This window comes from Lactuca sativa, chromosome 8 (genome assembly GCF_002870075.4).
Source record: "Lactuca sativa cultivar Salinas chromosome 8, Lsat_Salinas_v11, whole genome shotgun sequence".
Classification (NCBI taxonomy): Eukaryota; Viridiplantae; Streptophyta; class Magnoliopsida; order Asterales; family Asteraceae; genus Lactuca; species Lactuca sativa.
The window spans coordinates 57,257,885-57,282,960 of NC_056630.2; the positions used below are offsets into that span (position 1 = coordinate 57,257,885).

General features: G+C 36.8%; 1 protein-coding gene across 2 annotated transcripts; it reads left to right on the plus strand.

The window, feature by feature from the left end:
- Positions 1-10,365: 10,365 nt before the first annotated feature.
- Positions 10,366-12,683, plus strand: LOC111916840 (ethylene-responsive transcription factor ERF118). 2 transcript variants are annotated; one of them, XM_052766000.1, is made up of 3 exons: positions 10,366-10,456; positions 10,816-11,069; positions 11,158-12,683. In XM_052766000.1, the coding sequence occupies exon 3, from the start codon at positions 11,370-11,372 to the stop codon at positions 12,411-12,413; it is 1,044 nt and encodes a 347-aa protein (XP_052621960.1). In that variant the 5' UTR covers positions 10,366-10,456; positions 10,816-11,069; positions 11,158-11,369; the 3' UTR covers positions 12,414-12,683. The 2 variants fall into 2 exon arrangements, with proteins under 2 accessions (XP_052621960.1, XP_052621959.1); XM_052765999.1 differs by lacking the exon at positions 10,366-10,456 and having other exon boundaries at positions 10,536-11,069.
- The last annotated feature ends 12,393 nt before the right edge of the window (positions 12,684-25,076 follow it).

A 25,076-nucleotide genomic window follows, 5' to 3' on the forward strand; every position in this document is an offset into this window, starting at 1 on the left:
AAGACTAAGTCCCAAACTCACAATCTAAAGGGCCCAAAAGCCAATTAATCAACCGAGGCCCAATTATGGCCTAATTTTCCAAATTGAGCCCAAACCCCTTACATGGGACTTACCCTAAAGCCCATCCATTTTTCCTAGTCCACAACACTTACAATTAAATGGACCAAAAAGAACTCAAACACCTAAGCTTAAAAGAAAGCCCAAACTCAAAGCCCAAGATGCAAAATACCACCTGACTGAGTATGCATGGCGTACTTAGCTGTACTCCAAGCGTACATGCAAAAAGACGTGTACATTACGCGTACAGACTTGTACGCCTAACATACCTACTCATTAAGCTAAATTTCGCTTTAAGCTCTTAATGCTTAAGTCTATAAGTCCAAATCACAAATATCAACCCTAATAAAAGTCTTTAACCATAAGGTCACTAACTTGGTGACTTTGCATGCCCCATAAAGACCCAACTTCAAGATATAGCATAATACTTTCACCAAATGCACATAAACTCATGCATGGGCGATTCTAAACCATAAAGGTGCAAAATTTATGGACCTTGAACCTCAGTGTAACATCCCAAAAATACTGTCTAAAAATTTCATTTTAAATCATTAAAAAAACCATAGGTAACAATTCATCAAATAAAAATCATAAGTCATGTATCTCAAAATATCATAAACATTTGTCAAACATATCAGAGTAAAAACATCACAGACTAAACAAATGGTGTGTGCACTGTAGTTATCCCGAGCTCTTCCCCTTGCTACCGGAAGTACCTGAAACCAAAACTGAAAACTGTAAGCACGAAGCTTAGTGAGTCTCCCCAAACTACCACATAGCGTACACATAATCATGCTACTAGGAGATACGAACCCCGCCCACACTCAAGGAGATACGGGCCCCGCCCACACTCCACTAACAAGGAGATACGGGCCCCGTCCACACTCCGTTGACTACGAGATACAGGCCCCGCCCACACTCGGCTAACTACGAGATACGGGCCCCACCTACACTCGGATAACTATGAGATACGTGCCCCGCCCACACTCAGCTTGCAAGCATACATACAAGTGTCACACAGACAACAAGTATAATCATATCTATCAATCAGTCCTATATCCATACTCAAATAATGCTTATGAGATACCAGCCCCGCCCACACTCAACTATCTATGAGATACGAGCCTCGCCCACACTCAGCTACTAATCAATACGCATAACATATACGGGCCAACCTTGGTGCCTTCGACCCATTCAAACCAAGAGGAAACTCACCTCGTAAAGCTGACTGCAAAATCTCATGGTAAGGAAACTCTAACGGCTGATCCCACGACTTCCCGACTATTATTATCACAATAATACTTAGTCAAAATCCAATAATCTGTCTTAGGGTATAATGACCATTTTACCCCTGGTCAAAGTCAACATTCTGGTCAAATTCAACCTTCCGGTACTCTTCCTTTATAGCCTCGGCCTGAGCCTCATGAATCCGCTCCAACAATGTAGTAATTATGATCATCCTCAAACATATATCTCTTATCGGAGCCTTGCGGCTGATAGCATCAGCCACCACATTGGCCTTCCCCAAGTGATAAAGGATCTCACAATCATAATCCTTCACCACATCTAACCATCGACATTGCCTCGTATTCATATTCGACTGATCTATCAAATACCTCAAGCTATTGTGATCAGTGTAAACAACGAACCCCGTAGAGGTAATGCCACCAAATCTTGAGGGCGAAAACAACGGCCCCCAACTCCAAATCATGTGTTGGATAATTCACATCATGTGGCTTCAGCTATCTCGAAGCGTAAGCGATCACGTGACCCCTCTACATCAACGTTGCCCAAAACCTGTGATCGAAGCAACATAAGAGACCAAGAAATCATCAACACTATCTGGCATGGTCAGAATCGGCGCCTCACACAACTGCTGTCTCAGAGTCTCGAAATATGCCTGCTGCTCAGGCCCCCAGCGAAATGCAACTGTCTTCTTGGTCAGTCGGGTCAAAGGAACAACTATCTTGGAGAAATTTTGGATGAATCTCCGATAATAACCATCCAACCCAAGAAAACTTCGAATCTTAGATGGATACCTCAGAACCTCCCACTGCATCACAATCTCGACCCTGGCCGGATCGACCATAATACTGTTCTGGTTGACAAGGTGCCCTAGAAACTACACCTCGCGTAACTAGAACTCACTCTTGGAGAACTTTGCGAAAAAGTCTTTCCCTTCTCAACGTCTCTAACACTTCCCTAAAGTGCTATTCAGTCTTGGAATAAACCAAGATGTCATCGATGAATACAGTCACAGACCGATCCAACATCGGTCTGCACACGCGGTTCATGAGATCCATGAACGCGACTGGAGCATTGGTGAACCCAAAAGGTATCACCACAAACTCATAATGACCATATCGAGTCCGAAAAGTTGTCTTCTACACATCCTCATCCCTGACCCACATCTGATGATAGCCCGATCGCAAATCAATCTTGGAGAACCAAGATGCACCCGAAAGCTGGTCAAAAAGATCATCAATCCTCGGGAATGGATAACGTTTCTTCACCGTCACCTTATTCAACTCCCGATAGTCGATACACATATGATGAGACCCATACTTCTTCTTCACAAATAGAATCAGTGCTCCCCAAGGCGAACAGCCCGGTCAAATAAATCCCTTTCCTAACAGTTACTCCAGTTGTGTAGACAACTCGTGCATCTCGGGAGGAGCCAACCCAGGAACCAGATCAATCTTGAACTCAACCTGCCTTTTCGGAGGCATCCCAGGGAAATCCCCGTGAAACACATTCTGGTAATTACGCACTGTCACACCCCCAAACCGAGACGGCGGAAACGTTCGGGGGTGGAGGACGTCATGTACAATATAATCACAATTGAATAATAGTAATCAAAGCAACAACAACCATTGTATTGATACCATAGTGTTTACATTGTATTTGAAACATAGCTTGAATGACTTCCAAATGTATATAGTAAAAACTAAGACTAAAAGCTATTATGCTCCGTCATCTTGCAAACCTGCGCGTGTACCTGCCTACTGGTTTCTTGAGAATACAAGTAATTTTGAAAGTGTATCAACATTTAAGTTGGTGAGTTCATAAGTATTCTTTTTTTTTTTTAGAAAATAAGTTCTTTGTTCTTTGAAATGTTCGTATGTTCCTCCAGAAAATCCTATATTTTCTTAGTAAAAATGGAATGTAGTTTTAGTCCCTTCGGACCAAAATGTATAAATGTCATCGTATTCCTGAGTGGTAATATTACGTAGATTTTAAATTTGTATAAAACCCTTTGGATGCATGATTTCCAAAATGAGAGTTGTTTTGTACTTGAAAACAATGCAATGTAGTTTTATGATGATACAACCCTTATGTATGCATGCTCTCGGGTTAAGTTACCCCGTTTACGTGAGCTTTTGTGTCATAAAATAGTGTACTCCTAGGAAGACCTATAAGTTCCTTCTATAATCCCCCAGCGTATATAGGTCATATAAGAATCAAGATCGAATAAACCGTCGAATATAATGGGTCTGCCCTAAGTCCACAACCATACGAGGAATAGGATCTAAGGCATTCCCAACCATTTCCGAGTTGATTGAGTCTAAAATTATATATAAACCTACCGCATACACGTAGCAATTATAGATAGAATCTAACCATTATAGGCGATATGTAGTCTTAACTACCCTAAGATCGATGAAAGTGAGTGTTTGTTCTTGGATACAATATAGCAATGCGTAATTTGAACTAATTCCTTTGTAATTGTAATGTGTGCTCAAGAAAAATCCAACATTTTTCCTTATAGATTGAGTCGTAGTCTTAAAGATCAAAGACCAAATTGTACAAGTATCTTCCATACTTATGATAGTAAGTGCAATTTTAAATGAATAAAACCCTTATGAATGTAGAAATTCCCGTAAACTATATGTGTCGTTGTTTCCCTATGTAAGTTATTATAACCATGCAATTGACATAGTAAGCATGTTACGACGTTCTTCAAGCATCAGAATGTTTTGACATTTGTTACCCCAGACCTGCTGGTCTAGGTATTGTAAGCAACTTAGGGTGCATGAATGTCACTCCCAATATAGATCTATACACAAGTATCATGCTCTCCCTACAAGAGATTATGGTTATAATACAGGGCTTTAAACAGTACTCTAAGAGTACAATGAAGTAGTGTCTCACAACCGGATTTAACGAGTTTACGTTAAAGTGAGTGAAACTTTCCCTTAGTATGTTCGTAGTGTTAATGTACCATAAACTATACCTATTATAGTTTATCATATGTGTACCTTCCTTAGTATGTTTGTAGTGTTATTGTACCACAAACTATACCTATTATAGTTTATCCTACATGTTGTAGTGGATGAAAACCCTTATGAATAACTAACTCTGTTAAGTGAAAGTAAAATAGCATTAAAAACACTTAATATGTAGCTAAACATGATTGTACACTTTGCTCAACATGTTACAAAGTGTTAATAAACTTGTACACTGTTTTTTACAAGTTTTAACATTCCTGACACTGTTTTTAGAAAAATTGTAGAAAAATCAATATAAGTCAAAAACTAGACCCGCAAACTCTAAGAGTTTAGAAAATGTGTCTAGTTTGTTCATAATTTTTATTTTGATTTTTAGGGGTCTCTAACCAGTGTGAAAATGTCCATCTTCACAGACTGGTTCGAAATCATTTTTGAAGTGATAAGCAGTTTTGTAAAAATCGCCATAAATTGTAGAAAAATCGTATGAACGTGTGAAAGTAGTCATTAGAAATTTATAAACCTGAACTAAATGCATATTAAACAGTTTTGAAAAATATTATGTTTAAGACGGTCAAAACAGTTCGTGAATAGACCATAACTTTTCTGTTGAAAGTTGTTGATTTAATTTAGAATATGTTTTGGGTGTTGTAACTTGTATTTCCCTCATAAAACTTGATGAAAACATAAAAATGTAGGGGTATGAACTCACCTTCTATGATTTCATGAAGAAGGGAAGTTTGAAGATGAAGGATTTCAAGTGAAGAACACTTGAAAGGTGCTTGAACACTTGAAGATCCTAAGAACAAATAGGTGAATATTTGTGTAAATGATCACGATTTGTATGAAGACTGTGTAGAAGTTCAGAGAACATACTTACCAATCAAAGGGAGGAAAGCCCAAGAACTTCTTGGAGTAATCGTGACTGAGAATGAGAGAGAGAGAGAGAGAGAGAGAGAAAGGGAAAGAGAAACTTTGCTTTTGGTGATAGTGAATGAAATCTTGGGGAAGTAAAGCAAATCCCTTGGATTTGTTCATAAAGTTTGATTGAATGGAAAGAGTGTTGAATAAGCTAAATGAATTGACTAGCTAAATGTGAATAGTGACATAAAGTTGTCATGAAGTTGGTATGAGAGTGGTTGGTATGATAACTTTATGAGAAAGTCAAAGAGTACCCTTATGTACTCTTGATATTTTATCCTAAGTAAAATATGATTTAAATTAAATAAATCTACAAAATGGGGATAAAATGTGAGTTTAAAGGGTTTAAAATGTTAAAATTATGAATTTGGTGAAAATCTCGCGTTAAAAACGTCAAAAACGGGCTTAAAATGTGAAAGTGGGCAAAAACCGGGCTTAAGAAGCGAACCTGCAAGGGTGGGAAGATAGGTCGCGAAGGGAAGGTTGGAAGCGAGAGCCGTTGAGTCGAAGGTAGGTTTGCGCCAAGGTCGGCTCCTAAGTGAAAGTGAGGTTCGCATCCTAAGTCCAAAGCGAATCCGGTCGACACGGCCAAATTCCTTGGTTTGCCAAACGAAGGTGTCCGAAGCGAGAGGGGCTTTGTTTCGAGGCTAAGGGTGAAACTTCTCGGCTAGGCATGAGGGTATCAGAAGCGAAATGGCCTAGGAGGGTTCACTTCTTGAGAGGGTCTCGCTCCTATTGTGTTGTTTTTCGTATTTTCTTCCCGTTTTAAGGAGTTTTCAACTAATTGAAATGTCGGGATGGTACAAATGTTTATGAAAAAGTTGAGAGAGATTTGGGAGAGAGAGATAGAGAGATAGAGTGAGAGAGATTGAGAGAGACTTTGTCGGTGGCCTTCAATAGTGTTTGGCCCCGTAAGGCAAGGTTCGTAAACCCCATTATGCCTTGTTATGAGTGTTTTACGCCCCCGAGAGGTACATAATAGTGCTTTATCGAGTCGATGCATCACTCACTTCGCTTAGGGGTTTGAATTTATGAACTTATGAAATTCCGAGTGACACTTAGTATTATGATAAAGAGTTTGTACATTAGTAAACATAGAGTACGCCCTATCATGCAAGCACTATTTGAGTTTACCGGTTTGACTCGTTGACTTTATTTGACTTTGACTTGACCAGAAATTGACGGGTGTCACACGCACAATCGACACATCATCCACTGTTGCCTTACCCTTATCCCAGGTATCTATGACAAAGGTGACACAACCCGAGCAACCCTGCTGAAGGTAGGGTCTGGCCCTCATTGCATAACACAAAATCGGCCCACGTCGTGGTCTCTCCCCATGAATCACCAATTCTCCCTCACTTGGGGTCCGAAACCGAACTAAATGTTGCTCATAGTCGATCACTGCCCCATTAGGGCTTAACCAATCCATGCCTACGATAACCTTGTTCCCACACAAAGGAATGAGAACCAAATTAATTGGATACTACTCGCTGAATAACTAGAGAGTACAACCCCGATGAACCTTCGCAACCTGAACAAACCTATCATCAACAATCTCGACATCTAGAGGACAATCCAACTCCCCCGGAGCTCTAGCAAATCTCTTGCTTATCGTAAGTGATACAAACGGTCGGGTAGCCCCTAAATCAAACAATACTTGTGATGAAGAAGATGCGAAATTAAGCACTAATGGATATTATGTACGTAGTGAAGAAAATGATAGACCAATATCGAAGGCCCCTTAATCGAACTAGAGATATGATATGTATATGCCTTTTGATTTAATTTGGAAATTAATTAGGAAATGGTAATTTGGTAAACCAATATATAATTTCGAATACTAGATATAATATTTAATAAAAAATTGATATAATTCTAGTTAAAGTATGATTTTGGATAGGTATGTAAATTTTATAGTTTTTGATGGATATATATGTAATTTAAAAGTTTTTAAGGATATTGAAGTAATAGTAAAAGTTTGTATTAATATATTGAATTTTCCCTTTGATAATTAGGTTTATATACATAAAATAATAAAATACAATATGGATGAAAACATAACTCCAGTATATTTTAACTTTAGATCACGACTATTTTAATCGATTAATAACATTTTTGCGCCACTTACATGCCTATTTTAATGTTAAAATGTTATATTAATCGAATATTTGACTTTCAACCTTTTTGTATGTGCTATTTTTGTTACAATATTTATTAACTTCGTTGTAACTTGTATTTAATTTTATGTTTATGTAACTTCTACAATATATTTATTTTAACATTTAACAAGATATATTTTTATAAAATATATTGTTGACAATTATAAACTAATAAAAAAATAACTCATATCTTATATGTTTACAAAGATATTGCTAAATCAATTATGAAATCATGATTTTAAATGTAATAAAATACGTGTTTGATTACATACCAACAAAATTATTAGCACAAAACCAAAAATTAAACCACAAAAAATATCACAAATAGAGCCCTTGAAATGTACCCTCTTGGGGATTAAAATACCGATTTTTCATAAGTTCAATTTTATCTTTTATAAAACCGATAAAAAAACATAAACAAACTATAAAATGGCATTGTTCGCTGTATTGATTTTTTGTTTACAATATGTTAATTCTTCTACTTATACTTTAAACTCATAGTTAGTAAAAAAATATAAAAAATATGGAACCATGACCATCTTTGATCATTTTCATTTTCCCCTTAAAAATAGAATAAAATATAAAATAGCGTTTCATCTCAAATCATATTCCAGTATTCAGTTACATTTTTCCTTTAAAAAATAAAATAAAATATGAGAAAAATAGTGTTTCATCTCAAACTATATTATAGTTTTTACTCAATTTTTAACCCTAAAGGTATATTCACAATATTTTCACTTTTTGTAACTTATATATGTCAAACATACTCTTCTATTAATTAGTTTTTAATAAATATATATTTTATATTTTTTTCGTTACAATAATATGTTATCACATTTATAAGATATATTTCAATTATAATCTTTTATAATTGTGTTTCAAATTTTTGTTGGGATTTTATATGATCTATACACACTAGTTTTATGCAATGAAATCAAACAAATAACCTTATGTATTCATGTATGATGTATCTTAAGGATATAGTATGTTTTTTTACTATACTAGCAATCCACTTTCATTAATAAGAATTCACTAACCTTTGGTTTTTATTGATTTCTCGATTGAGATCTTATGACATCCACACTTGCAAAATATGGCAATGAGCCAAACCAGGAATCCCCTAATGAAATCACACCTAAACCACCAACTAACAAAAAGAGTTACTTAGGAGAGAGATTCAAAAATCTCAATAACCCAATGAGGGTTATTGATTTCGTCTAAGAAAGAAAGAGGGGAGAGCTAGACAGTTACAAAGAGCAAAAAAAAATCATGAGGATTGTAACCCTTGACAGTTAATTTATAGTCTCCATTTTAATTCATATTTTCAAGGATAAACATTATCCTTATTTGAATTAATCTATATCTTTTATCTATAGAAACAATCGATTCGTTCATTATTCTGGGAGTTTCTGGAATATGTCAATTAATTACTAAATGAATGAATCAATATTCAACCTATTTAATTAATTCAAAAATAATTTCCAATTAATTTAATAATTCATAATAAATTAACAACTTGTTTTCTCCTAATTCCTTTTTGCCTAGTTGAATTACGAGGGTGACCCAAAAAGACTCTACTATTAGTACAAATATTACCAAGTAATTATTGAGCTTGAACACTTAATCCAACAAATTTTTATATTTATTTAATTTTTATATTAATTCCATATATAAATATTAAACTTTACATATATGATTAGTTAATGTAATTTAATATATACCTGGATATTACAAATATTAACATATTACATTTTAAAGTAAAACTAGTAGATAAAAACAAACTAGAAATATATAAAATAAAAAAAAGAAGTGAAACTTCAATCCCATTTTTAGGAATGAATAGTGTTATTCCATATTTGGAATAATATTATCAATTTCTCTAAAAATGGGGGAGGAAATATAGTAAAGCTGGAGATTAACGAAAGAAAAAAAAAACATTTAGGGGTTGGTTGAAGATGCTCTAAAACAACAAATGAATATGAAAGAGTAACGAACTAAGAACAACAAATGATAATACCTAATAGTTAAAAAAAATAGAATAAAATAAGGGTAAGTATGTGTTACTAATTGGATGATTATGAGAGGAGATATTCAATATCCTCCTACTAAATGTTTCTGTTTATCTTACTATTCATTAGATCATGACAAATATCAAAATCAAAAGATAAGATCAGGAAATAGATATGGTGCATTATACACGTCATTACGTGCAAAAATAAATTTGAACAACTGTTTATAGACAAAATAATTGTCAGATGATTGTGAGTATCTACGATAACTACATATGATATGACACATGTTATCTGACAGCTCATAAAGTATAACAAACCACAAATTTAGAGTTGAGTGTGCTTCACTAGTAAGATGATTGAAAGCATTTACAACATGTACTATAAAAATTTATTTACCAAAATTAAACATCAACGACTATTTATAGACACAACAGTAACGTCATATCGATGACAACTGTTGGGGATAAAACACTTGTTCTTTGACAGCTCATAAAGCATAAAGAGCACGATTCTACAAACGATATGAACTAGACCAAAACTGAAAGAATTGGGAACCGATCGAAACTAAAATGAAGAATCGGGAACCGAACAACTAAGGACTAAACCACTTACTGTGTCAGTGCTCATCTTCGGTTCCAAAGTCGCTTCCCAATCCCATTAAGTCGTTTTCCAGATCCATTAAATCACCGTAGTTTCGTCAGGTAGAACCGAGAACCTTATTAAACTATATGATTGAATCGGAAACTGTTCCGTAAAATGTAAGATCGGTCCGGTCCGACGTTGGTTATGATTTGGTTCGATCTCAGATAAAATTAGTTTCTAATTAACAACCAGTTTGACAAATAACTTAAACTATAATTATTATTATTATGATATTATAAATAAAAGAATTGCATTAACTCCTTGGTAAATCAAAAGTTAACCGAAAAGGCGATTATAAATAGTGTACTCATCGCCTTCGATACAATTCGACTGTTGACGAGAGTGTGAACAACAACAGTAAAAGAAGAAAAAGCAGTCCACTTGAAAACAGTGTGGGGTTTGAGAGAGAGAAACCAAGGGAGAAAAAAACACACAGGTATCACATTTCTTTATGCAATTCTCGATGTTTTTGCAGCATTTCTATATATAAATTAATCTCCTTGTTTTATTGAGATTTGCGTTCTTCTTCAGTCCCTTTTAATTTATGCCTTTTTCCTTCTTTCTCTTTACCCAAGTGGGTACTCGAAATTAAGGCCTTATTTTCACTCTTATTGCTCTGTAAATTTCTCACTAGTTGTCGCCTTCTTCTTATCGAAAATCTTGGCCATAGATTCCTGATCCCTTATCTGACTACACGATTAGGAGAAAAGGGTTTTTCATCTTTCTTAGGGTTTTGATTTCTTCTATATATATCGTCTATCTCATCTTGGTTTCACTCTTTTTTTGCTCTTCCAGACTGCAAAAATCTCTCTAAAAGGGGTTTACAGCGAGAGAGAAGAACTGGTTCTAGAGCGAGAGTGTGAGAGGGAGAGAGAGAAAGGAGAAGAAGAGCTGGGTTTTATGTCGGCAGGTTCATTGAATCTGATTGGGGCTCCATTGAAGCTCTGTATTTCTTTTGCGTTGTTCATCTGTTCTTATCTCTGCTGTTTCACCCAGCAGAGTCTTCTTCTCTGTGTTCCGACTGTTTCGATGCGTTTGAGGCCAAAAAGGTAAGAAAATCGACAAACCCTTTTGGTAAATCTGTTTATTTTGGGTGTTTGTTTGCGGATCTTTAATGGGTGTTCTTATTTTTTGCAGGACTTGTTCTGGAGTCGAGTGTTTCGGTGGTTTTCACATAAATAGGTTGTTTGATCTTTTCTTGTTCTTGAGAGGGCCTTTGACATAAACCCTAAATCAATTTTGGTTTATTTTCCGGCTTTTATTTTTGTTTTGAAAGTTTTGTTTAGTTTTGGGTATGTTTTGAGGCTGCAAAAGCCGCCGGAGTTTTGAAAACGATAACACAACCGCCGATGAATCAAGAGAAGAAGTCGAGAAACAGAGCGAAGATAATGGAACCAAACAAACTCATGCGGAAGATCCGGGTTATCTGTTACGACCCGGATTTGACCGATTCATCAGATGACGATGAGCCCAACAAAAAACCCTTTGGGTCAAAGCGGATTGTCCGAGAAATAAAGATTCCGGTCGGCGACGGTGGCTTTTCCGGTGGCTGTACGACGGTGATGACAGCGACTAAAGAACAGGAGACTGAAAGTTCATGTCAAGATAGCAACAACGGTGAGAAAAGTTGTGGGAAGAGAAAAAGAGTTTCGACCAAAACCCCCGGTCAACCCCGGCCGCCGTCCGCCTCCAAATACAGAGGCGTCCGGCAGCGGAAATGGGGTAAATGGGCGGCGGAAATTCGTGACCCGTTTAAGCAACGCCGGGTATGGCTTGGAACTTATGATACTGCTGAAGAAGCGTCCAGAGCTTATGAAGTCAAAAAACTCGAGTTTGAAGCCATGGCTGAAGCTTCAAAGGGTGGTTCCAACATCGTCAAAAGCACCACCACCACCACCACCACCAAAGCTCCGTCGTCAGCTGTTTCTCAGCTTCCAAAACCAGCCATCTCCGAGGAATCAGTTGGTGTAATTTCTCACATTTCACCATCTTCACCGACTGAATCATCCTCCATTTCTAGAAAGATAATCTCTTCCGCCGGAGCTTCTGAAACCTGCAACGCGGAAAGCAAACTCGCAAACAAACCCGAGCCACCTCCGGCCGCCGTCGGATCTCCGGCGATGGAAGAAACCTTAACTCTAGCCCAAATCGGTGAAGGGTTAGACATGAAATTGGAGCTGGATTCCATTTTCTTTGACAGTTTCGCTTCACCACTCGACGGATTTGGCGATCTTGATGATTTCCAGCTTTGTGGATTTGAAGATAACGAATCTTGTGAATTACCAGATTGGGATTTTGATGAACTGAATCCTGAAGAACTTGCTTGGATGAACACATTGAGGGTGGATGAGCCATTGATGAACGAACAGCCGCTTAATATCGCATGCCTATAAATTTTGCAGCAATTAGAAGAGAGTTTTTCAAGGGTTTTAGAGTATAATCCTCTTGAAAAACAATGGTTTTGTTTAATTTACATGTCTTTTTTTTTTTTTTAAATATTTTTTTATTATGTTTTTGTTGAAGAGTCCTTTGGGTTTTCTTGTGCTATTAGAGCCGTCCGAAGGGGTGTTTCTGAGTTGCTGCTACTGCAAGTGTTAAAAGACAAGTCTTTTATTATTTAATTTTGATCTGTTTTTATGGTAATTAATGGAGCTTTTATGTTATTATGGGTGTTACAAGTTTTAATGCAGAGGGTACATGTCATCCTGCATTGATGATGGGTTAATGGTTGTATGTTTAAAGTGTCGTCCACTATGTGAAAAATATGGTCAATGGTTTTATTTTAATTATTTTAAAATAAAAGTATGCAGAAGAAACAAATATTAGGTAAGAGTCACCGTTAGACTTTTCATAGGGATATACGCTTGATTGTCATAAAAAGGAGATGTTTTCATATCTTGATTTAGTAGAGTTTTGAAGATATGAATTGATTTGAGTTGTTCATTTTATTGAGTTAATGTATATGTAGATGGTATTAAAAAACGTATACTAAGATTGTGCTATTCATTTTAGACATGAGGGTGTAGCATCCATAGTTTGTCATGTACGGCTTGGGGAGTGGGTGTTAAAAAAAGGCTATTTGCTTTTCACGCCATATAAAGTATAAACACCATCCCTTTAACATGGTAGTATTGATGAGAGAGAATATGTATGTGAGTGTATTTCTTTTGTCTTTATTTCTTTTTACCAAGTTTGACTCCCTCCGTAAAAATCTAATGGTATTTATGATGTGCCAACATGACATGACATCCTTCGCTTCTTTAAGTCTAATCAAGAGCCTCACCATCACCACCATGTGGTTCGAACTGCCGCCAAGGCGAGCTCTACCCTTTGCAAAATTAAGCAAAGGGTTTAGGGTCTCTAATTTTAAAGGTCTCAAAATTTAAAGCTTATTTTATATATATATATATATATATATATATATATATATATATATATATATATATATATATATATATATATATATATATATATATATATATATCTTGGGTTACAAAGATAAATTGGAGTTTGGCATGATGGTAAAATGGATGGTTTATAAAACTAAAGGTTTTAAGTTTGAAACTGTTTGCTAACTTAAACGGTCTTAATTTTTTATTTTGCTTAGAGTCTCCAAATTGATTGAGCCGTCTCTGACCGCCGTCAAGCCAAATGCAACACATTTTGACCGCATCTCTCTCTCAATCTTTTATTTTTATTAACATAATACCCTTTATTATATATTTTCACTTTTCTTCATTTTCTATTTTATTTATTATTATTATTATTTTTTTTAAATGTTCTTTGTGTTTTTAAGTTTTTTATAAGCATACTATGTATTTCTTTTATTCAAATTAATAACTTTTTAGTTTTTATTTAAAAAGAAAAATATTATGGCATGTTATGGTTTCCATACCTAGTGTATGGCAAAGAAACCATATTTTTATAATAAAAATGACATGGTATTAAGGTGACTTCTACATGACAAAGAAATGAATGTGGTAAGGGTGATATCACACCTTTCAGTCTTAAAAGAAAAATTATAAAATTGATCCCTTTGATTTGTAGAGTTATTTGGATTTGGTTCCTATTGTAAAAAAATTGTATAATTGTTTAAAAATTACATAATAAATATGTTTAATTTGTGGATTTGGTTTCTGTCAAAATTAAAATATTGTTGTTTTTTGTTTTCATTTGTTTTTTAATTTTTGTTAAATAATATTATTTTTTTAATAATCATAAAATAAGAAATGCTCTCTCTCTCTCTCTCTCTCTCTCTCTCTCTCTCTCTCTCTCTCTCTCTCTCTCTCTCTCTCTCTCTCTCTCTCTCTCTCTCTTTTGTGTGATTTGTAGACTTATTTGAATTTGGTCCATATAGTTTAAAAATTGTATAATGGTCTAAAAATTACATAATCAGTAAGAAACGACAATATTAGTTTAATATCCTTTCTTTGTAAATTCGAATAACCTAGAAGCATCAATGTGAACCGGTGGTGGTGAGCAAATGAAATCGGACAACTCATTGTCTCAATTCTTTAGATGTTGCCTCCCACCTCCACATTCCATTGGACAAAATTAGACTTGAGTTTGATTGATGTGGAATATTTTTTAGTGTGTATGTGTGTAAATGACGAGTTTATTAAAAAGCATATAAACCTAATGAAAATAAAGAACATATGGATTATTTCTTGAAAGAGAGAGAGGGTCATTTGCTAATTTATAATTATTAAAGTATTAGAACTATATAACAAAAATAAAAAACAAATGAAAAAGTATAAAAGCCTTTTTTAGTTTTAACATTGACCAAATCCACAATGAATACTGCTGATAAGGATGTTAAATGAAATTTTTAAACCATAAGGACCAAATCAAAAGAAAATTGGAATCTGCAAACCATAAGGATGCTGTTTGCATGTCTGGTCAAGAACACCAGCCAATATATTTTTCTTCATCTAGAGGGTCAGAGACTTGCTCAAGTGCTAGTTGAAGTTCTGGAGTTGCTCAACTCCAAGAACATGAAGTTCATTTTCCCTAGAAGTCCCAAAAACTCAGAATGGTTCTAGATCTAAGCATAAATGAGGATGAAACAAAGTCCAAAAGATTTATAATGCATAAATAAGGACGTGAAGGTGATTTTTTATGCATAAAATAGAAGCTAATCACCAAGATGAGCACCTATTGGCTCCTTAAGCTTATCAATATCTCCAAACTCTTAAAACAATGGACATGGAGTCTAGGGTTTTGAAAGGAGGGATGGAGCATGAGATTCATTGAAACCATAGGCTCAAAGCCGAAACTTAGGGTTTTATGCACATTGAGGAGTCACGTCACGATCACTAAATGACAATCGCATCGTGGTGACATGGCAACACCAGGGCTCCACCTTGGCCGAATGAATTAGCAGTAATATCTAGTGTAACGCCCGCAGATCCGGGTTAGTCAATTTAGAGGCAGTAAGTGTCGAAAATGAATTTTTGGCAAAAGATTATTTAGAATAAATAATCTTAACCAAGTTTTAGAATATGTCTCAAGGTTTCCATACACATAAAGAACGCCGAAATCCGAGTTATAACGAAGAAGTTATGACCCGTCGAAGTTTTACGGCAAAACCAGCACGACATCGGGAAGCGTAAATAGTGAATTTATGATAGAACGAGTTTTAGCCTTAGATATCTAAACAAAAGTCGTAGAATACATTAAACCGAGAGTGTCCATAGAAAGAACGCCCAAATCTGACTTCGTATGAGGAACTTATGATTTTTCGAAGTTTCGGCTTAACAGTGTACAACCCGAAGTTTGAATATTAGATCGAGTGGTTTTTAGCTGACACAACCTAAAAGAGAATTGAAGATCTCGTTATTAGTAACATAACAATAAAAAGACAGGCGAAAACGGACGTTGGATGAAGAAGTTATGATTTTTTAACGGATCAATCCTGTCCCGGCCTGTTAAAATATAACTTTTAAAATAAAGTCAAAACTAGTAGATGGAATCTAAACGAAAGTTGTAGAGTATGTTCCCACCTTCGCGTGGATATAAAGAACGTCGAAAACGGAGCTCGTACGCGAAAGTTACGAATTTTTAAAGGTTGCATTCGAAATTGCGAAGTCTGGAGCGAAGTCGATGATGTGGCCGGATCCTAGCCGTCGTTTGCTGATCACGCTTCGCCTTCGGATGCTGACACCTGTACTTTGGACGCTTATCGTAGCCCAAAAGTGCCTCGCGTACAAGGTACGCCCCGCGTGCGAGAAGGGAGCGCTGCGCGTACTCGTTCTACTTGGTCTGAAGAGTGGCCACGATGCACCACCAGCGAAGCGACGTGTGTTCCGAGGCTACGCCCCGCGTAGCTGCTGAATGCCCATCGTTCCAAGAGGGCTCGCATGCTATAAAAGGGGGCGAGGGTTTCCGGATTTTCACACCAAATCTCATTCTCTCTCTAGTTTCTTTCTCTCTCTAGCTCCCCAAACCACCCCTAAGCCCTAGGAAATATCCCTAGCACCTAAAGGAAGCCCCGAGGCTCCCGGAGTCCCGAGAAAAATGGTCTTTCGGTTTCGGAAATGCTGCTCCATGCAAAACCCGATTTTCGATAAAACCCACTGTAAGTGAGTTACGCCTACACTATTTTTAATATAGCTTCTAATTAATTATACTAACATTATTAGGACCTTAAAATAATTATTTGGGCTATTATTATGAGTTATATAGTGTTGTTTAACGCTTATATAATAATAATAACAACTAGACTATTAATTTAGTCTCGGTAAATACTGAACTAAACCCTAGTGGTAATGATACTAGGTTTTGTCGAGGGAATTTGTTTTAAGAGTAACGAAATGCTGTCCGAGTACCGAGTCACCACCGTATCAAGTGAGTGCATAGTTACTTTCATCTTACACATAGATATGAAGTATTTTATATAAATTACGTGCTATGTGTGCATATTATCTGAGTACTTGGCGTCTATGTTGGATGAACGATTTTATACATGTTTTAAATGATTTAAACTGTATATGTATTTTATATCTACGATAATGTTGGGGTAAAACATGGGTAGATGTAATAGATGGAATATGAGTTGGATGATGAGTTGAGAGGTGTTATAGACCACGAGGTGAGGGTGAGAGGTGGACGATGTGAGAAGCCTTTTTCCCAAACGATGGCCCCGTCATTCAGCAGAGTATGGACGACAACCACAGACTATTCTAGACAGTCCAGTGGAACACTAGCAGGCTCGAAACCTGTAGGTGTTGTGAACGATGTGTTCACCCGGTGTACTCTAAACCTTGGTGACCATGTAGACTTGGTGCCTAAACCTTGGTGATCATGCAGACTTGATGCCTAAACCTTGGTGATCATGCAAACTTGATGCCTAAACCCTGGCGACTATGCAGACTTAGTGCCCGTTGTGTAAACCGTGGCAACGATGGACTTCGTGCCGATTCTTTAGGATGATCCTTAGGAATGAATGAACGAGGAATAACTGATTCTTAGGGTAGATCCTTAAGATTAAAGAAGATAATGGGGATGGGTAATTGGGTTGATTGTTTGATGTTTAAACATAATAATTATATTATTGTGGGTTGATTGTACTCACCAGGTTTCCCAACTTGACCCACTCAGTTTATTTATATCTCAGGTGTTGATATGGAGTCACATTACACTGAGAGATTAAGGAGATATAAATCACTAGTGATAATGAATGTAAGTTCTGTTTATGCCTATGTTTTTGTATTGACGATGACATCCCAAATGTTTTAAAATGAATAAAAATACTTTTCTTCGGAAATGATTTGATAACGTATTTATCATGTTTTACTGGGAACAAATTATGCAACATTTTTATTAAAAGAGGGACTCTGATTTTTATAAAGCATAAACAAAATCAGTCTTTTCTAGCCGTGAAAATGGGGATGTCACATCCGGCATAACGAGAAAATTCCTGATCTTGATGCTAATTTTATAAACCTCCCAATTTATAATGGTTTCCACCTTGTCTGGATCAACCGAAATCCCTCGCTGATTGATAAGTTGACCAAGGAACTAAACTTCCCACAAACATAAATCACACTTCTTGAATTTAGCATACAACTTCTCATGCCTCAAGGTGTCCAATAGGTCCCTTAAATGTACCTCGTGATCCTTGAAGGTTTTTGAATACACCATAATATCATTTATGAATACTATCACTGATCTATCTAGCATGGGTATGCATACTCTGTTCATCATATCCAAAAATGTTACACAGGCGTTCGTCAGTCCAAAAGGCATTACTACAAGCTCATAATTCCCATAATGAGTGCGAAACTGTCACACCCCCAAAACCGATGAACGGCGGAAACGTTCTGGGGTGGAGGACGTCATGTACGGTATCACAACAATGCAAAGTAGTAAACAAGCAACAACATCATCCATTGCATTAATAGTATAATTTCATACAGGTGTGTTCTGTCAAGTTATATAGACACCAAAAATTATATACATCAAAATAAAAGAGGAGTCTTGAACGAGCTCCTTCTTCTCAAAACCTGGCACCCGTACCTGTCTACTGGCGACCTGAGAATACAAGTTATTTTGAAAGCGAGTATCAGCTTTAAAGCTGGTGAGATCATAAGTATATTAGTGTCTGTGTTTGTATGAAAGCATTTGTAAGGTGTTTTTGTATGATGTACTGTGTATGTTTGTAAAAGTTTTGTATTTGATTGAACTCTCCTAGAAAACCCTATGTTTTCTACTAAAAGTAGCCTTCTACCAAGGCATCTATATTTGTGTGTGTGTCTCTTGTAAAAGTGTGTATCTTCCCAAATCCGACTATCATTAATCAAAATATATTTTTTACATTATTGTTTATTGTGTGATTATCACAAAGTAAAAAGTAAAGGGAAAATATTATAGTACTGTAATGTAGTAATTAGTAATTACTGCTGTACTAACTACCTTAAGCCAAATGTAAATTTTAAGGTAACATGTGATCGGCCTGTATCTTGCTACCGACTTAGCTGAAAACGACAACATAAGATGTCGTAAAAATGACGTTTGGCACCCGTAGACTTGCAAGTCCCACTGTAGCGAGCAGCAAGGTGTAGAATAGTCAATCTAGTATAGATCTATACGCAAACTCAATACGCTCCCCAATGAAGGAGATTCTGATACAAAAACAGTCATGGCAGGTAGTGCCATGCCCTGCTTAATGGCTCACATATATGTGGTTAATGTATATGCAATGTGATTTGTGTGCTAGCTGTCTTGTGTATTCTTTCTCTGTCTAGCCTGTATGTTTGTTTCTCATCATAGTGTCTATTGTTTGTTTCTCATCACTCTATTTCATGTTTGATTCTCATCATAGTATGTATTGACTCATGTATGAACTGACTCATTGTATGTTTCATTGTTCTAGTAATAGTATCTTCCTAAACTACCCCTATGGTAGCTTACTAGTAAAGTATGAACATGTTTGTATACCCTTGCTACCCAAGGGCATGGAATTGAATGAAATAAATAACCTTTTTATATCTATATACATATACATAATATATATCTAGGATTCAAATGACCTTCGGACAACTAACCTTGATACCCTAACACCACATCAAATAAGAACAGGAAGCAGGGTAGACTAGCAATCCTAATTCCTTTCAATCCTACTTATATAACTATATTTATACAGATACACAGAATATAAGTTTAAAAGAGTTTAAGTAAAAGTATTTGACAATTAAAGGAGTTTGTAAGACAGTTTGATAAATAGTTTGGAAAGTAAGAAAACCATTTGCTTGGTAGTCATTAATCACATGTGATTGATGTAATAACTATAATTGTTCAACTTGTATTCCCCCCATAAAAGCATTTAAAAACATTTCAAAGGTTAATTTAGGGGTATGAACTCACCTGTAGTGAGTGGTTCTGATGAAAATGTTGGATCAGTTGCTAAGTACCAAGTGGTGACTTGAGTCCACACACGAATCCTATTTAGCATATATTGGCACATATATGAATATAATTAGTGTTATGAACAACTAATTAATGAATTGGGACCACCTTAGGGACCAGTAAACACTTATATTGAAGTGTTACAACCATATATGATTGTATGAAGGGTTATAAGGCTATACAAGAGAGTGTATGGCCAAAATACACACTATATGTGTGTGTGTGGCCAGGTGTGCTGCCAGCACGTGTGTGCGACCCTGTGTGCGGCCAGGTGTGCTTCCATAAGGCGTGTGCTGCCAGAAAACATGGTGTTCTTGGTGTTCTTGGTGAAAGATTGTTGGGTAGTGTAGGAATTATTTTGTATTGCGTCATTGGGCTCGGTTTATAATCCAGTTTTGCACTCCGGTTTGGGCCTGTACAACCGTGAGCTTGTAGGGTTTACTATATAATAATATGCTTGCATGCATATTAGGTTAACGATCTAGAAGACGATAGAATTACAGTTTTCTTTCTTTATCGTTCCTGTAAACCTTTAATCCTCTACAGTTGTAGTTCTTCATCGAGCTCTTCTGAGGATTGTTTTATAATCATTCGACACGTTTGATTCATTCTTGAGTTGTTTACTGCTTTCGTGTTCTTGCTGTTTACTGTTTATTTGACCTGTTTAAGATCTAATCGATCTTCAAGTTTAGTTTTAAACTTATCAATTGGTATCAGAGCAGGAGGCTGTGTAATCGATACACTTCTTTTCTGTGAAAAAGGTTTCGATTAGGGTTATTCCGCAATTACTGATATTTATTGAGCCGTCATCTCATTATTGACGTATCTCGATATTTATTGTTTTGCCCTAATTTGAGTTATTACAAGTCTGATCTTTGAACAGGTTATTCGATCATTATGGACGAGTCGCAATCGAATCCCATCAATATTTCGAACAACATTGGATCAACAACGAAGATTCCCATCCTGTACACCCATGATTATGAAGTCTGGGCGCATCACTTTGAAGATTATGTTATAGGATCTGAGGATAATGGATACCTCATCTGGGAAGCAATCATCAATGGACCGTTTTCTCATTCTGCAACTTCAAGGATTATTAAAACTCAAAAGGAGTATAATGATCTTCTGAAAGATGTTAAAGATATTGCACAAGATGAAAAAGACAAATTTCAGTGCAATATCAAAGCGTTAAGATTGATCAGATTCGCCCTTCAGTCCGACACTTTCAGGCTGGTAAGTTCATGCACAACGGCAAAAGAGATTTGGGACAGGCTTCGTGAATTGTACTCTACAGACGAAGATCTTGAACACTCCATTCAAACCTTACTTTTGTCCGAGTTTGGTGAATTCAGGCAAGGAGCCGAAGAAACTGTGACCCAAACGTTTGATCGATTCAATCATCTTCTTAGCAAGATGATCAAACATGACATCGAAAGGAAGCTTATTGAGTAGAAGGTTACGTTCTTAAATGGTCTAAGATCAGAGTGGAGAGCAGTGGTGTCCACAGTTAAAGCCCATGAGCAATTTAAATCATATTCCTTGGCGAAACTGGTGGGCATTCTCAAATCTCAGGAGAAGATTGTATTGCAGGAAAAGAATGTGGTTTCAAGCCTAGGTTCGTTAGCCCTCCTGTCCAAAAGTAAAGCTGTGATGGAGGATGAAGACCTCAACTTGGAGGATTATGACCTCACATCTGAGGATTATGCTATGATGGTGTCTAACCCCAAGAGATTCATCAAGAAGAGATTTCCCTCCAACAAAAACCGAAACTGGCAGGGGAGTTATAGTTCTGAAAAGGTTAAAGATGAACCGAAGGTTGAAGAGTCTAAGAAGGAACCGAAGGCAGAAGGTGATTCTGGAGTAAGCTGTTACTATTGTGGTGGAAAGAACCACTATGCAAAGGATTGTGTCCTCAAAAAGATGGCTGAAAAGGATGAGGAAGCTTTGCTGCAGAAAAAGCTTGATGAGATAAGGAAGAAGAAATCTACCGCTAACCCTTCTATGAACGCTCTAATTGTGCAGGGTTCGGTTGCTGATGACGAGTTTGGTGGCGTGGAGGTTTGGTCAACCGACTCTGAAGACGATGAAGTGAGGAAGCCTTCCCATGGAAAGGCTTGTGTAGCCAAAGAAGAAAGCAGTGGAGGAAGGTGCTTAATGGTGTCTGATGTATCTCAGATGAGGGGATACAACACTGATGGTGGGAGTAATGAACCGAAGGAGCAACAGGATATGTGCTTTACAACCAAACCGCTTAGTGTGCAGTTCAACGAGCTTGATGAACTGATCAAGAAGGTACAATCTATCTTTGTCTCATTTAAAGTCCCACAAAGCTCATATGAAAAAGAACTAAAAAGTGTTAATACAAGAATCTCTCATCTAGATAGTAGTCTTACTCAAACTCGAGTCACCAATTCTAACCTAACTGATCAATTAAGCAAGGTGTCTTTGAAGAGTGAGGAACGGCGCATGTGGATCGAACTAAAGGAGTCGGAATTAATCAAAACAAAAGATGAAAACATTTATTTACAGAGAGACAATTTAAAGTTGTTGAAACAGCGAAATGTTTTTTGTTTAATTGCCAAACGTCTTTACACTAATATTACTCAGCTTCATTTGGATTGTGAAATAGGACAAAAGATTCATCGCATGATTTTACCCTTCCTTGAATTTAAGGAGGATGAAATTGATGCTGAAGCATATAATTGTGAGAGTGTGATATCATCTGAGGACGTTAATCCAACCTATATGTATGGACTGGACAAAATAGAATCTTTCATTAAATCCAAAGACCATAAGGACATGCTTAAAAACCTTTTGGATGAAAATGATAAACTGAAACTGAGAACCGAAACCATACAAAAATTTGATTCTTTAAATGCCAACTTGAGCTCAGAAAATAAAATTGATGTTGAAAATGCATCTGAGCTTAATGAGGACGATAATATGAGTGAAATTTCTGTAGAGGACACGGTTGACTGCTCAGAATTTGTAAAAAGCGAACCTGAAAACCACAAGAATCTAATTTCAGAAAATTGGAGTTCGCTCGTTTGTACCAACAAAAGTCCCCGATTCTTGCAGAGAAGGCCGTAGTATATCAAAAGGTTAGAACCACTCCAAATCAGGTATACAAGGTCACAGGTGTAACCGAACATCAGACTGCTGAACTCACAGTTATTGTAAACGAAGACAATGCTGATGGCTGTGATGAGTTCTTCTGGTCAGCTCCAATCGATAATGCTAATGAAACAGTAGGTTTGTCTGAAAGGACCTCATGGAAAAGCAAAGGGAGATACGTACCAGAACCCTTGAATAAACCTGATAACTTCGATGTGCCAAGCACAAGCGGTACGAAAGACATTCCTCAAGAAAAAGGAATTCCAGCAAAAGAAGTCACAACTTCAAGTGAAACTTCCTCAGTTCAGAGTGAACCAACCATAGAAAAACCGAAACCGAAAGCTAATATCCATCATCAACCGAAGCAGATGAGAAATCAGAAACATCAAAGGAATCAGAGATACAGGAAGAATCTCTCTGAAAGAAAACAGTTCTGGCAATCCCAGAATGCTTATTTCTCTCATCAAGACAAGAACCTAAAGTCTGAGAAAAATCCTATCGAATCGCAAGAGAGACACAACAACCGAAAGCAGAGGTACGGTTCGGAGAAAAACATCAACCGAAAGCAGAAGTTCGGTTTAGAAAATGATTTCAACCGAAAGCAGAAGTTCGGTTCAGAGAAATACACCAACCGAAAGCAAAGGTTCGGTTCAGAAATCAAAAGAGATCAAAGCTCTAAGGTCAGTCCCACCAATGATCAAAAGCAAAAGGGTCATCTAGAGTCTCCAGCCAAGAAGTCATCTCAATCTAAGCTCTCTCATTCTATCTCATCTAATTCTGCTAATTCTTCCAACTCTTCTTCACCTCGTTCTAAATCCCATTCTGCTCTTTCTAAAAAATCTCAATCATCAGCAGAACAAAAGGGAAAACAGAAGGTTTCACCGTCTGAACCAGAGTCAAAACCGAAAGAACCAAATCCTAATAAAATTAAAGTTTTTACCATCAAAAAGAAAGATGAAACAACTCTAATTAAACGAACATATCTTGTTGACATCTCTCTTACTATTCCTGTTCCTGTGAAAGGCTCATGAGGACCCAAGAAACTTTGGGTTCCTAAATATGCTTAATTTTTGCAGGTTATCAGTGACGAGCAGTTTGACGACAAATGGTACATTGATAGTGGCTGCTCACGTCACATGACAGGAAGGAAGGAAGAGCTACGGGAATACAGGTCTCTTTCAAATGGTGGAAACGTCAAATTTGGAAACAACTCCTTCGGCACCATAAAAGGATATGGAATGATTACTAACGGTGATTTCACGATAAGAAAGGTTGCATACGTGGAAGGGCTACAACACAACCTCATCAGTGTATCTCAACTTGTTGGAGGTACCGGTCTCAAAGTCTCGTTCGATGATGAGGGTTCTGAAATAATTGAGAAGAAGACGAAAAGAGTTATTCTCAAATCTGAACGCAAAGGTGAAATGTTTCCTCTAAACCTCAAACCCATCAAAGGAAACCTAGCTATCTGCTTGTTATCAAAAGCTCAATCTGATGAAAGCTGGCTGTGGCACCGAAGGCTCTCTCATCTTAACTTTAAAGACATCAACAAACTTGTCACTGGAGGTCACGTTCGGGGTCTTCCACTGCTCAAGTTCGATAGAGACCATCTGTGTGCTGCATGTGAAATGGGGAAGCAGAGTCGTCAAAGTCATCCATCTATAATAAACACTAAAGTTGTTGAACCACTTGAATTACTTCATATTGATTTATGTGGTCCTTCATCTATCGAAAGCATCGGTGGTAGCAAGTATATTCTTGTTATTGTTGATGACTTTTCGCGTTTTACATGGGTGTTCTTTCTGAAGCTTAAATCTGAAGCGACTCACAAGCTAAAAGTGTTCATCAAGCAGATTGAAGTACAGCTGAAGAAGGTCGTTCGCAACATCAGGAGCGACAATGGATTGGAGTTCAAAAATAGAGAATTCGATGAATTCTTGGCAGAAAAGGGAATTAGTCACAACTTCTCAGCTCCCTACACACCTCAACAGAACGGGATTGTCGAAAGACGAAACCGATCTTTGTGTGAAGCC